The 13976-nt window shown below is 38.1% G+C and overlaps 1 protein-coding gene and 1 non-coding gene across 3 annotated transcripts in view; both read left to right on the forward strand.

Annotated features, from left to right (window-relative positions):
• The window catches only part of LOC127646501 (la-related protein 4-like), a 36705-nt gene extending 22904 nt beyond the window's left edge, over positions 1–13801 (forward strand). For both annotated transcript variants that reach the window (XM_052130208.1, XM_052130209.1), the window contains exons 10-16: positions 2109–2212; positions 6217–6408; positions 6707–6755; positions 6831–7007; positions 7113–7237; positions 7791–7965; positions 9720–13801. In XM_052130208.1, the coding sequence (XP_051986168.1) occupies positions 2109–2212; positions 6217–6408; positions 6707–6755; positions 6831–7007; positions 7113–7237; positions 7791–7965; positions 9720–10082 (1185 nt within the window). In that variant the 3' untranslated portion in view covers positions 10083–13801. The remainder of the gene's footprint in view (positions 1–2108; positions 2213–6216; positions 6409–6706; positions 6756–6830; positions 7008–7112; positions 7238–7790; positions 7966–9719) is intronic.
• LOC127647111 (small nucleolar RNA SNORD97) lies at positions 1439–1605 on the forward strand. Its single transcript, XR_007971003.1, has one exon. It is a non-coding gene; the product is annotated as a small nucleolar RNA SNORD97 (small nucleolar RNA).
• Positions 13802–13976: the final 175 nt, after the last annotated feature.

Here is a 13976-nt window from a genome sequence, read left to right on the forward strand (position 1 = left end):
TCCTATCAAATTGCTTGAAATAAGAGAGGGGGACAACTATAGAGTGATTGTAGCAGGTAATTGAATTTTGGAATACAATTCACTTTAATAACATTAACCTTCCCAGTCATAGTTAAATGTAATGAAGCCCACCTGCCCACATCGCTCGAAACTTTTTATTAAAGTGTAAAAATTAACACCACTAAATCACAATTTGCCAGGAATAAAAAAAAATGAAATATTTGCTGCCCTGTTTAGGCCATTGGATGAGTGCCCTTCTGAAAAGCCATTGCTGGGCAGTATGCTGTCATAGCCAAAGCTTTGGATTTAGATCAATTAACTTTGTATCCTGAGAATTTAGAAAAGGAATTAATAATTATGTGGAGGCAAGGCATAGATCTAATGGGGTTGGAGATGAATAATAAAATATTATCTACGTAAAGCTTATCCGCCACCACCCCTGGAAATTCAATCCTCTCATTGTGGCTGCTAATGGTTCCAGGGCAAGACAGGACAATAATGGGGAAAGAGGCCTATCCAGAGTAAAATAATCTGAAATGAATCAATTTGTTTTTACCGCCACTACCAGGTGTCTATAAAGTAACTTGATCCAATAAAATATTCCTGAACCCATACATTTCCAAAATCTTAAAGATAATCCCATTCTACCATATCAAACACCTTTTCGGCATCAAGTGAGGTGGCGGCGACCGGAGTCTGATCGTTCGCCACTGACCACATGATATTGATGAAATGCCTAATGTTATCAGAGGAGCTATGGCCCTGAATAAACCCCACCTGATCTATGTTTACGAGATGTCATAACTTAATCGTTTAGCCAAAATGCATGGCAATATTTTAACGTTTAGCTGGATCAGGGAAATTGGACGGTAACTAGTACACTTGCTTGGATCTTTGTCCTTTTTCAGAGTCAGACTGATCCGGGCTTGTCATGGTTTGCGGTGACTTTCCATTCTTTAATGATTCTGTATAAACTCCTAGCAAAAGTGGAGCCAGTTCTATTGTATAAGATCTAAAAATTCAGCAGCAAAGTTGTCTGGCCCCTTGCCAAGCTCTAAGTTTATCTCCGAATCGAGAACTTTTTTGCTCAGCCGTCAGTTTTGGAAGTTCTAATGGTACCACACACTTTCTAATACCTTCATCAGTAGATGAAGATGTGGATCTAGAGCTCAAGATATAATTATTTTAAAAGCATTATTAATATCAATGGCCCAGGTAAATATTTCAACACCAGCAGATTTCACTGAGGGAATGGTAGAAAAGACTCTGAGACTCCTACGACCTTACTAGCAAATTAAACTAAGTGCAACTTTTACAATTGGATGAGTTTTATCAGCAATCATGTGAATGGTGTATTGTGATGCATTTGGATTGGATTTAAAAATATAAATTATAAGATGTTCTTGAAAGATGATCAGCATAGAAAATTTGTTTGTATTGACCCAATGATGATAAACTAAGCGCATAGAGGGAATTGGTGTGTAAAGATGACTTTGGGAATTCTTTTTCTTCTCTCTCCTTCTTTCTCCACTTTTCTCTGTCTCTCCTTAAAGTCTCTGTCACTCCTGTCCCAGTGAGCGTCAAGATTATGAGATCTGAGGGTCATTTGTAGAATGTTTACCTATTGATGATAAATTAATCTATGAATGGTTTACTTGTATTTGTATAGATGGGATAAAAAGTATTTTATATCGAAACTTGTTGTTATACTTGAACAGTCTTTTCTGGACCCATCTTGAGGCCATGTTCATATGTGGTACTTTGACAGAACTGTTAAACACTAATGTACTTGGAGAGGCAGCGCCAAATGCAAAGTAAAATCTGCATTTTACTTCTGTATTCTAGTCAGGAAGGCTGAAGGTTTAAGTCAATGGAGTCACAGTGGGGTGTCTTGAGTGTGTAATCAGGTGTGTGGTTGCTGGCAACACTGTAGGGGAGCTATTGCAGTGAAGCATAGTAAGAGTTAGTCAGGGCGGTGAAGGGAGACCACTTTGAACTCCTTACCATGCCAACTGTTGTTTGGTTTAGTGATTTAATGTAAATCGTTGCATTAAGTATTCGTCACAAAACAGCAATTGGCTAAACGTTTCTTTTGATGCATCTTGCAGGCTCCATTTCCCAACAGCACATTTGTAAATGGATTTGGCACATCAGGAAGCTACAAAGCTGGCTCATCTCCAATCGGCCTTACACGCAACTACACCAGCAACCGGTAAGATCCCTCAGCCTACATATTTCATGTTTTTAATTTTTTTTCTAAACTGTCCCTCTCTGCCAAAAACAATATTTTCCAATGCAATGGAAGGTAAAGTGTCAAGGTTTTTTTTATTTTTTATTTTTAAATAAGTGTTGAAAGGCCTCCAGTATCTGTAGGCACTGAGGTATTTCTCTGTGTTGAAGAGAGGCAATGGAGTCAGAATGAAATCTTATCATATTTTGTCACAGGAAATGCATTTTAGATGTTTAGATGTTTATGCTTGGTGTAAACAGGGCCATACTTGTTTAACTGATTTTTCACTTTCTAGACTTCCATTTTATTCCAGAAAGAATGTAATAAATGCATTCAGGTAGATGTGCTCTGCTATCTTAAAAAAAATATTCTCATGCACGTTCACCATACTGTTTGTCTCTTTGGTTTATATCGTTGTGCCATCCACTGCATTTAGGCTAATGTTCCGATTGAGAATCGATCTCAAGGATGAGCCTTGATTGATTGAAAATGACCAAAACACTTGAAAAATTATCCGAGCCAGAGCTGCTTCATAATGAATGACTGCTAAAGGCAACTTCTCGAAGCATAATGCCTTTCAGCAGCATTTATTTTAAATGAATGTAATTTTCTTGTCATGTTCATCAAATCTCTACAAACCCTGTCCTTGCTTGTATCATTTCTTGCTCTGTGTATGAGAATTTCCTGATTGTCTCTTTTGAAGTTTATGCTTTAGACTCCTTAATAGCAGTTGACTGAAATAGGGTTTTCAATGGCCAATGCCAAATTGTAGAGAACAGGGTGGACAAATCTTGCTAATCAGTTTATATACTATACATTTTAATTGGGGCCTGCCCTCTAATAGTCGGCCAAATGTTAGTCGACCAAGTTTTGATTGCGGGCGGGGCGGGGCGGGGGGGGGAACTCCAGGAAACCAACGACCACTGTAGGATGCTAGGTGGTACTATGGGGTAATTTTTTACAACTTTTACAATTAGAAGTTTTATCTGCAATCATGTGAATGGTGTATTGTGATTCATTTGGATTGGATTAAAAATATAAATAAGATGTTCTTGAAAGGTGATCAGCATAGCAAATTTGTTTGTATTGACCTAATGATGATAAACTAATCGCATAGAGGGAATCGGTGTGCAATGATGACTTTGGGAATTCCTTTTCTTCTCTCACCTTCCTCCACTTTTCTTTGTCTCTCCTTAAAGTCTCGGTCACTCCTGTCCCTGTGAGCATTAAGATTGAGATCTGAGGGTCATTTGTAGAATGTGTTTACTAATTGATAAATTCATCTATGAATGGTTTATTTGTATAGATGGGATAATGTATTATATATATCAACTGAGATGAGGAGTTTTGGTCGATCAAGTTTTGATTGGTTGATTGCAGAAAGAAAGAAAAAAAAACTCCAGGAAACCAACGAACACTGTAGGACACTTGGTGGTACTATGGGGTAATTTTTGTGAAGTAGGGTTAAGTATACACAATAAAACAAGACACCTTGATTTCCAACTTTGAACTTTTTATTTATTTTAAATAAAAATTAAAATGAAACTGGGAAACCGTTACGTGCAATTGAAGTGTGTGGTATTGAACTTTTTGAAAGATGCCGTTACAGCAGTTGTGAAGGGCAACATCTCTCTGGCAAATTACATCTATCGATCTATCTAATCGCAAAAAAAGAAACGTCCATTTTTCCGGACACTCTTGTTTTAAAGATCATTTTGTAAAAATCCAAATAACTTTTACAGATCTTTATTGTAAAGAGTTTCAACAATATTTTCATGCTTGTTCAATGAATCAATTAATGAACTGTGGAACGGACTTTTAAGACAATAACAGCTTATACATGGTAGGCAATTAAGGTCACACTTATAAAAGGTTAGGACACTAAACACCAAAATAAAGATGCCCAAGGTCCCTGCTCATCTACGTGCCTTAGGCTTGCTGCATGGAGGCATGAGTACTGCAGATGTAGCCAGGTCAATAAATTGCAATGTCCGTACTGTGAGACTGCAAAGACGGCACTACAAGGAGACCGGAAGGACAGCTGATCATCCTCTCAGTGGCAGACCACTTGTAACAACACCTGCACAGGATCGGTACATCCAAATATCACACCTGCAGGACAGATACAGGATGGCAACAACAACTGCTCTATTTACACCAGGAATGCACAATCCCTCCATCAGTGCTCAGGCTGTCTGCAGTAGGCTGAGAGAAGCTGGACAGAGCGCTTGTAGGCCTGTTGTAAGGCAGGTCCTTACCAGACATCACCGGCAACAACGTCGCCAACAGGCTCAAACCCTCCTTCGCTGGACCGGTCCGGCAAAAAGTGCTCTTCACTGATGGATGATGGATGGACTCGTGTTTTTCCCCTTCTTGTAGGCTCATCCTGACCGTGTGTGTGTGTTACCACCATTCCATTTGCCATCAGGCATGTTTAGACCGATACTTGCAGAAAATTACTTGAATAAATCAAGAAATAAAAACTATTATAAATGTAAAAATAATCATAATGATGATAATTGCTGAAATATAATCATGTTTTAGGTGAACATGTTTTTGTATTTTGTTTAAATCAAAGATGTATAGGCGTTGTGGGCACAATGAACTACTCTGTGGAAATAAAGCTAACTGAACTCTGATCACTTCCTGAGCGGAGATGTCAGGACATTTGCAGCACTCATAGATGATTCTGTTCTTGCACAAAAAAAAAACCTTGCATGTTCCACGAGACTGCACGCATCCATACAAACAGTGCGTCATACATGTGCATAGACTTTTTTTCTGTCATCTGTTCTTTTGTTCATTTATCCCCAATTTCCCATTCCCAATGCGTGCAAGTCCTTGTGGTGGCGTAGTGAGACTCCTCAATCCGGGTGACAGAGGACTAATCTCGGTTGCCTCCGCATTGGAGATGGTCAGTCCACACATCTTGCATTGCTTGTTGAGCGCGTTTACCACGAAGATGTAGCGCCTGTGTAGGCTCGTGCTCTTCTCCGCAGCATCCACCCACAACTCCCCACGTGCCCCACAGAGAGCGCGATAATAGCCTTATTATTATTATTATTATATATAATACATTAATTGGAAAACTAGCCAAATATCATCTTGACCTCGTCAAAGACATCAGCTATTGCCGATCACTCTGACAATCGTAGATCCCAGAGATTGTCTGTCGTCACAACACTGCATTTCTTTCTGTAAATGAACTATGTTCAGACAGTCTCCTTACTGGTTTTTCTAACATTCAGAATCATTGCCAGTGTTGCTCTAAAATTTTAATTTTAAAGGCTCATTATTACAATTTAGTATGTCTCTGTAATGTAGTGTTTGCAGTGTTATTTATAACATTCTCAGCCCTGGAAGTCAAATCATTTTCTGATGCCCCCCAAAATATATAGAAGTAAATTTAATATCATGGCTTAAACAAATGACTACTAGTTGACTAGGTGAATCTTTGGTCAGGGGTAGCCCTAATTTTAATTGTGGATGGGTCATGCTGGTTGACAAGTCCTCCTACTACAGTCTATTCAATTAGTGAGGTTGACCAGCTTTGATTTACACTTCTTTAAAACCGTTTAGTTGACTGGTTGTTCAGGTAACCCACGACTTTTTAATTTTGAAAATGTAGTTTTGCTGATCCCAACACGACACACATCTGCTAAAATTAAATGAATGACTGAATTTACACTACTTGATTCGCAACAAATATTTGAAACAAAAGGTACGTGAATAAATGAAACTCAAAAAATGGGACTGTTACTCTTCAGGAACTTCTCAGCCAAACAAATGTGTCCATTCCCGTTGCCACACATATAATTCCTAGTTGTATGCCTGTTCTATACAGCCAGAGATGCCATCCTAGAAAACCCCAGCTGAATAAACAATTTTCCAGTGGTTTACTCTGCTTTGCTCCATGAAGCCCAGGCTGTAGTTGCTCTCTTGAAAGTTCTTATAGAGTTCTGATTTTTCTCTTGTATTTTTTTCAGGAATCGTGTAAAGCCACAGCTTCATGCTGATGTTGGTAAGCTGACAGAGACTTTGTCCGGTACCGGCAGTCCTCAGTCCCCATGCACTCCCACTTCCGACACCAGCACCTCCACCCTCACCCCGCTCTCTGAACCGCCAAATTCCCCCAGAGAAAACCACCACTCAGATCTAGGCATCAACAACCGGACCAGGTCTGTCCACACAGAGAAAACACAGCAAAATGGCATATAAAATATTGTTCTTTAGTAGCTGCAGCAAAGAAGCAGATTTTATTGCATTGACCCAGTGAAGATAAACGAAGTGCATAGAGGGAACCAGGGAGTGATCAGATGACTTTGGGAATTCCTCAATTTTTATCGTTTTCCTTAGTGTCTGTCACTCCTTCCCAGTGAGCCATTTGATTGAGATCTGAGGGTCATCTGTAGTGTGTACTCTTAAGTGAAGATATGTGTGATGATTGTTGTGTTTAACAACTTCTGATGTGTGCAGGAGAGGAAGCTACCGTGGCATGAGGAGGAGAAGAGAAGATGAAAGAACGGTCAGTCCATACATTTATTTATAAAATTTTTTGCAGTAAAACTTTCTCTAATTTTTATATTCCTTACATCCACAGAGGCAGCATATTGAAACTGAGGTGAATACTCCGTCCCCTAAGTTTGACCTTGCGACCACAAACTTCCCACCATTGCCAGGAGGTGTGCCGAACTGTCTGCCAGCTGTGGCCGTGCCAACAGAGTCGGTGTTGGAAAATCGCATGGCAGACGTTGTTAAAGGCATCAACAAGGACAAGGTATGTTGAGGTACTTCATGTATTGGGTTTACTCAACATTTTGCTTGATCACAGACAATCTTGGATATGACTTGTATAACAAAGTTGTATTTGACTGTGTTTTAGCCGGACTCGATTAAGCAAGATGTTTGTCAAGATCCTGGAACGTGTCAATTGGAAGCGCAGTCGACTGCATCCTCCATTACAGCTTCAAAGATACCCGCCCCTCAACAGGACACACCTGCCACTAGGTATTCACATGCATACTGTATATAATGCATTTTGATCATTTATTAATAATTTTGCACTACGTATTGTAGTCAGTAAAGCATCAAACTGATTAAATAGCCATATGTCACATGGTGTTAGAAAAGCTCTCAGAGTAGAATACAACCAGCCTATTTTTTTTACTCTCAGATGAAAATATAGCAAGTAATTGCTAAGCATATGTCTTTGATATACATTTTATATGTAAACAGATCTTGCTAATAAGCCACGTTTTTGCTTATAATGCAAGAAAAATATGTGTAGCATAAACATACTATTACTTAGAGGGGATTCCTGTTAAAACAAGCACACGCATGACGTAAACATAAATGGGAACAAAATGAGAGCTTTTTTGGAGCTACCTTATTTATACCCTGTGATGTCAAAAGTCAATTTTTGGCTTAGATGTTAAAGCCCCACTTAATTTTATAACAATGTGGGAAAGGATTGTTAAAGAACGAAGTATGTAATGAGTTAAAGGTTGTACGTATAAAGACTGTTTGAATAAAATCTGGGATGCTGCATTTTTCTTTATAGTGAGTCACGTCAAGTGAAGAAACTAGAGAAGGGGGTTCAGATCTCTGACACACCTCCCAACCCAGCATCAGTGGCCACAAACCTAGCACCATCTATTCCTGTCCCCAAACTGTCATGCAACCAAACAAATTCAAGCACTGCAACAACTTCTGTACCTACTAGCATAACTGTGCAGGTAAGCACCTTCTGCTAAATCACGAAGGCTGTAGTTGAAATTTAGTTTGGATTTTCTATAGTGTGCAGACTATGCACAGACCCAGATGAACTACAATGAGTGCCAAAATGTGTAGTAGTTGGGTGCTGTAACCTACAATGCAGTGTACTTGACCTTCCATTGTCAGTGTGACTTATGAACTCAAAATATTATCCACAATTTCACAGCATCTTTAATCAGGACACCAACAGTTTTCCCGTGGACCCTTAAGTCTTAAATATACAACTAATGTCTTAATTATAATTTAAAGTGGTCTTAAATTTGGGAGCAGAGACAGGAATTTTGATATGACCAAATGTGATTATCAAACTTCAAAAGAATACGGTATAATTAAATGCATGCGCTGTGTCCTTCAGTGTGAAACTTGAGTGTTTCCAGCTGTTGCAGAGCCGTTCACAATCATTAAGCCATATCAGAAATCTATTACAAACTCACTAAAGATCAACTGCTGATGATGGTGTTTATGAAATGACAAGTGTTTACTCTTAATTGTTATATTGTAATACGGTGTAGATTATTGTAGGAGTGCACATTTTATCTCTTATCTTTTTGAATGAGCAACTGGAAGCAGTGAAGTGCAATCATTTCAAAATAGGAGTCCCCAGTGAAATTTCAGCCTTTAAAGTTATAGTTCTACAATTTGTCACATTTTCAATTTTGAATGTGTGCCCCTGCGTATTTAAGTAAGAGTCTGTGATACATGATTTAACATTTGATTGGGGAATGCATGAATTCCTGAGGTGGGGATCAAACCGGGAACCTTCCGTTTGACATTTTATGGCTCTAACCGCTTACAGCCACCAAGAGGAACATACTAGGCTAAGAATGTTTTTACAGCCAAGCACAACCGTCAATATGATTGACTTTTGGATTCCTGTAACTTTTCAAAAGAGATAAAATTCAGAATTTGATTGTGGAACAGCCCAGCAACCATTCCTTAAGCCGACACACAAATAACCAGAACTACAGAACTTCTTACAGAATGACTTGTAGAGGTGGGGATTCAAACCTACAAACTTTGAACTATAAACCAGTGCTGTAACACACGCAGTCACTCCATTAAAATTATTAGCGGCAAATAGACTTCCTTGGGTTAAATTCAACACACAAGTGTAGGTTATCTTTTGAACTATAGGTGATGCTGTCTCCAAACTGCGCTAGTAACGTCAGGACTTTGTCAAATTTCAAAGAAAATTGGAATGTATAATTGATAATGTATTTAACAGATCTTTATTTAAAAAAAGAAATCAAATGTCAGTATGGTGGAGAGGCAGTATGGCCGATGTGGGGAAAAACTGGTATCGGTGAAATCTTACCTGGAATCCATAGATGCTAACCCCATGAATTTAGGACATAAGGTTGAAAAGTTAGACAAAAAGCTATTTTTCACATTTCTTGATCCATAGGAGGCGCGGTCACTATCTGTGCATGTACTCTCAGCGCATGGTCCTCAAGGCATACCAAATTACGTTTCGATAGGACACAGCATTGCCGAGATGCAGCCAACTTGTTAACAGTGTTTTCAACAAAAATATCAAAATTCTGTATTAATTCTGTGTGGTTCAGTCTGGAGGTTATTTTGTTAGCAAATCAGGTAAAGTTTGAAGGCGCAGAAGTGAAAACTATGAATGACGATCCATGATGGTGGCCACAAATTCTGAGGGTTAACAAAGGGAATTTCTACTTGATTAAAATGTCTGTTTGACTCTTCTCAGGAGCCTCGGAAGCTTAGCTATGCAGAGGTGTGTCAGAGACCACCTAAAGACCCACCCCCCGCACCGGCCAGCCCAACCCCCTCTCCCAACACAAACCAACCACTACGTGAGCTTCGTGTCAACAAAGCGGAAGGCCCAGCCTCATCCCACTGCAGTACCAATGAGAAACTGGAGAAAGGAAATGGGGATCGGACATCTAGAGAGCAGACTGGCTACCAACGTGGTAACTGTCCCAGAGGGTCAGGCTTTAAGCTCCGAGAGCAACAGAGACGGCCCCCTCAGCGTCGACGATCCTCTCCACAGTCAGGGTATAACAGACGCAGTGGAAAAGAACAAAACATCCCACCCAGATTGCCAAAGTAATTTCTGCTATGCCCACAACACATGAAAACTTGTATGTATACTTGTATACATATTCTATAAAACAAAGCAAAAATATATAAATATATATATAAATCTACATATAAAACTGGACTGTTGCACTGTGGTGTCGAAGAAACCTCTGCTTCCTTAAAGACTTTGTCATCTGGAAAGTTGGTCCTTATACAGGAGAAAACTAGCAATTTAAGGAAGAAACAAACCTCAAACTTGAATGAAAAATGGAGACCATGCTTCCTCTGTTTTATTTACAAAGGTTGATTAGCTTGAGAATGGATTTTGATTTTACTTGGAGTGTTTTTGGTCCTGGCACTAGTGTACAATGCTGTAAATTTTTATTGTCTGTAAAAACTATATACTTTTGGTAAAAAAGTACTGTTGGTGAGAAATTTAGCCAGCACATGTTCTGTATATGCAACAAATCCCACTAAGACAGCAAGACGTTGCTCACCGGTCCATATCTCACCTGTTTTTATGTATTTGTTAGTTCCTGTGTTTGCACCTGTCCTAAATAAGGGCTGGGAAAAAAATATATTTACAAATGCATCACCGTGCTTTCTCAAATGATTCTGTCAATGCACAAAAGCTCAATTGAAATTTTTGCTTTTTAGAGAAAGCTTACAGAGTACAAATATTACACATAAGAGCCAAAATGTGTGCAAAATCTGCTAAATTCACTATATGTAAATGTATTCTAAATGTTCTATTTTTCTGCATTGAGCTGGAAGAACAATGTTGTGTTCTTGCTGTCTATTTGACTAAATGGCTTAAGGTCTGGTCCAAATTCCAGATTTTTCTGACGAGAACTGTATACAATTGTGAACTAGTACCTAAACTAAAATCAGTTTGTTGTGGAACTTGCCATCTAATTTAATCTGAATGGGAATAGAGACATTCTGACCAACATTTTAAAGTGAACAACCACAGATTTTTATTTTACATGCCATTTAGGAGTGGCTTTATCTGAAATAATTTATACCACAATAATAGATGTTTTAGGACTATAAAATAAAATTACAAATGAATAATGATTATTGCGTACAATTACCAATAATTTTGTTCCATTTAATAATTCCCTGTCTACAATGAAGCATCAATTTCTAGATGGATGCAGATGTAATTTACTGCTATTAACAACAATCTGTAAAATGTTAACTTAATTTATATAGAAATATTCTAATAGTGCGAATGAGTTAGGACTCCATAACCGCTTCCTTTTCATCAGGCATTTACTCATTAAAATAAAGCCAGTTATCAATTACAGATAGCTTGGTCCATAATTCACAAAGGTCCATGTTTTAAACACCTTGATTTTACTTTGCCTTTATGAAAATGAACCATAATTTTTGCTTGTGATGTGAAAAAGCCTTACAATTTATGCACAATTTTCCCCCTTTTTTTTCCTCTCTCGTCAGTGCTGTTTAATTTGATTTTAAACTAGTTTAATGAGACACGTTTGGGGTTTTCATGGAGGTTTTACATAATTCTGTGTTTAATTCTGCGACCCACCCCGCACATCTCGCAGCACTACGAGTATCTATTTGCAAGTAAATGCACCTCTGCTCTGTCCATTTAAGCTATGCTGACAATTGATTCAGTATAACCGTAGCATGTATCGTTCTGCTTTTTGAGCATTTGCTATGATTTTCTTTTTTTCAACATAACATGTCAGCACCTCAGAGTTGGTTAACTTTTGTAGTCGCACCAGTGCAACCTCTTATAAAATTTGGTGTCACTGGGAGAAAAAAATGGTCGCACTATAGAGCCCTGCCTTATTTGTGGAAGTTGAGTAAAGCCAGACAATAGCGTCAGAACTTGCCATGTCAAAAAAGTACATTTTCCAGTTTTCCTGTACAGTATGCATCAGACAGAATCATTTTGTATTCGCATTGTGACTAGCACGGTCACCCTTAGTACAACACTGCAAGACAAATGGTATGTGAAGAGAATATTTAGACCGGGAAAGAATGGAAGAGGAAATGTGAAGGTTTTTAAGCTCTCAAATCAAATCAAATCACTTTATTGTCACACTACCATGTACACAAGTGCAACAGTAGGTGAAATTCTTGTGTGCAGTTCCGAGCAACATAGCAGTCATGACAGTGACAGACATATACCAAGGTCTCTCAGAATGAGACCTAACAAGAATGTCTTGAAAAATGAAATGGTACATCTGTAGAAAAAAGAAATGGAGTACAAACATTGGTATGTATTTTTGTGATGATTGAGTTGTGCTGTATAATGTTGCAAAGTGTCACCTGTGATGTCCAGTGTTTTTGGAGTTTGAGTCTGACAGTAACCAAGGAAGATCGAGCTGCTTTTGTGATTAATGATATTTGTTTAGATAAGCATGTGTTGAAGCCACTGTTTGTCTTCCTTTCCATTTAGAGTGAAAGTCTTGTGTTTTATAGCAATCAGGTGTTTGTACAGTTGGCTTTGATTGAATTTTCAGTTTTTCCCTCTGCTGTAGATGCTGGTGACAGTAATCAGGTTGGTGTGCTGCTTCAGAATTGCTGTTCATGTCCAGTCTGTAATATTTAGTCAGTCCACATGGTCCTGGTTTTGTTTGCTTTTTAATCTGTGATGCTTTCATTTATGCCTTTACATTTCAGGTGTGATTACCTGTATGTAGAGCGATGTACTGTAATATACCTGCTACAGTGTTCATAATTTAAGTGTCATCTGATCTGAGGGAACTCTGGACCTCAAAGGAAATGGGATGTGTATGACTGCTAATATAGCCTTTTAATTCAGTAATCACATTAAACTCTTCAGGGGTCTTAAGTTTCAGTTCATGAAATGTATATTTGAATGTTTAAATATTTCATTTGTGACTCTGTAATGCATGATTTTCTCCTCAATTTATCCTCCCCCTTTTGTCGCATCTGTCATTCACATGTATATTTTGCATTAATCCAGACCAAAGTCAAATCGGCAGAGACAATCTCAGGAAGTGCTGTTTAAATACAGTAACTCCTCTCTTATCATTCTGCCATGGGCAGGGCCACTGTTTAATGAGTGAGTGGTTATAATCATGGTTATGTTGAATAGCGTTTATGCATGCATGCTTGTGTGTTTTAGTTTTATGAAACATCCTTTTGTCTAGAGCCTTCTAAAGGTATCAATGTGTCCTAATGATTTTCTCATATCCCTTTTATTTGGCAAGTTTAAACTGAAGAATAGTTCGGGAGAGCAAGATCATTCAGGAATTGTTTAATTTATTTTGTTTAAATACTGTTTCTTTGTTCAACTTAAATTAGTGTGGGTTTCCTGTCCTAACATATGTGTGTTAATAGTTATAAGATGTTATTTCAGATTATTTTCTATATTTGGCAATATGCTCTTTGTGCGCAAATTGTGTAGGGACTGTGCCACTAAAATTAAATCAGTGGACCTAGTTTTATTTTTTTATCTGAATTAATGGGTTTGATTCATAACCGGCTGTTGAAATGAAATGTATTAAGTTTTGTTGCTAATCTTATCCTCTGTAGGCTATAAGCTTTTTGGAATTGTAAGTGTTGAAGTAGCAAGTATTTACCCAAACTTTTTTTTAGGGGGGTAGGTTCTGTGCTGGAAGAGAATAGGCATAGCAACTGCTGAGTGAAGTGTTTTTGGATGACATTGTAGATGTTTCATGAAAACATGTGAAGGGAAGTGGAAGAAAAAATAAATAAAATTATGAATCAGTATGGTTTTATTCTTGAACACCATAGTCATACATTGTAAGGGGTTTCTACTGTAGTTTGAAAAGAAATTAATTTTGCCATGGAATGCAATTCTGTTTTAATGCTCTGTACATTTATGTGCATTAAATGGCAAGATGAATTCCAACATGCTTAAATATGTTTAAGACCATGTCCTTTCTTCAGCTGTAATCCC

Source organism: Xyrauchen texanus, chromosome 7 (genome assembly GCF_025860055.1).
Source record: "Xyrauchen texanus isolate HMW12.3.18 chromosome 7, RBS_HiC_50CHRs, whole genome shotgun sequence".
NCBI lineage: Eukaryota > Metazoa > Chordata > Actinopteri > Cypriniformes > Catostomidae > Xyrauchen > Xyrauchen texanus.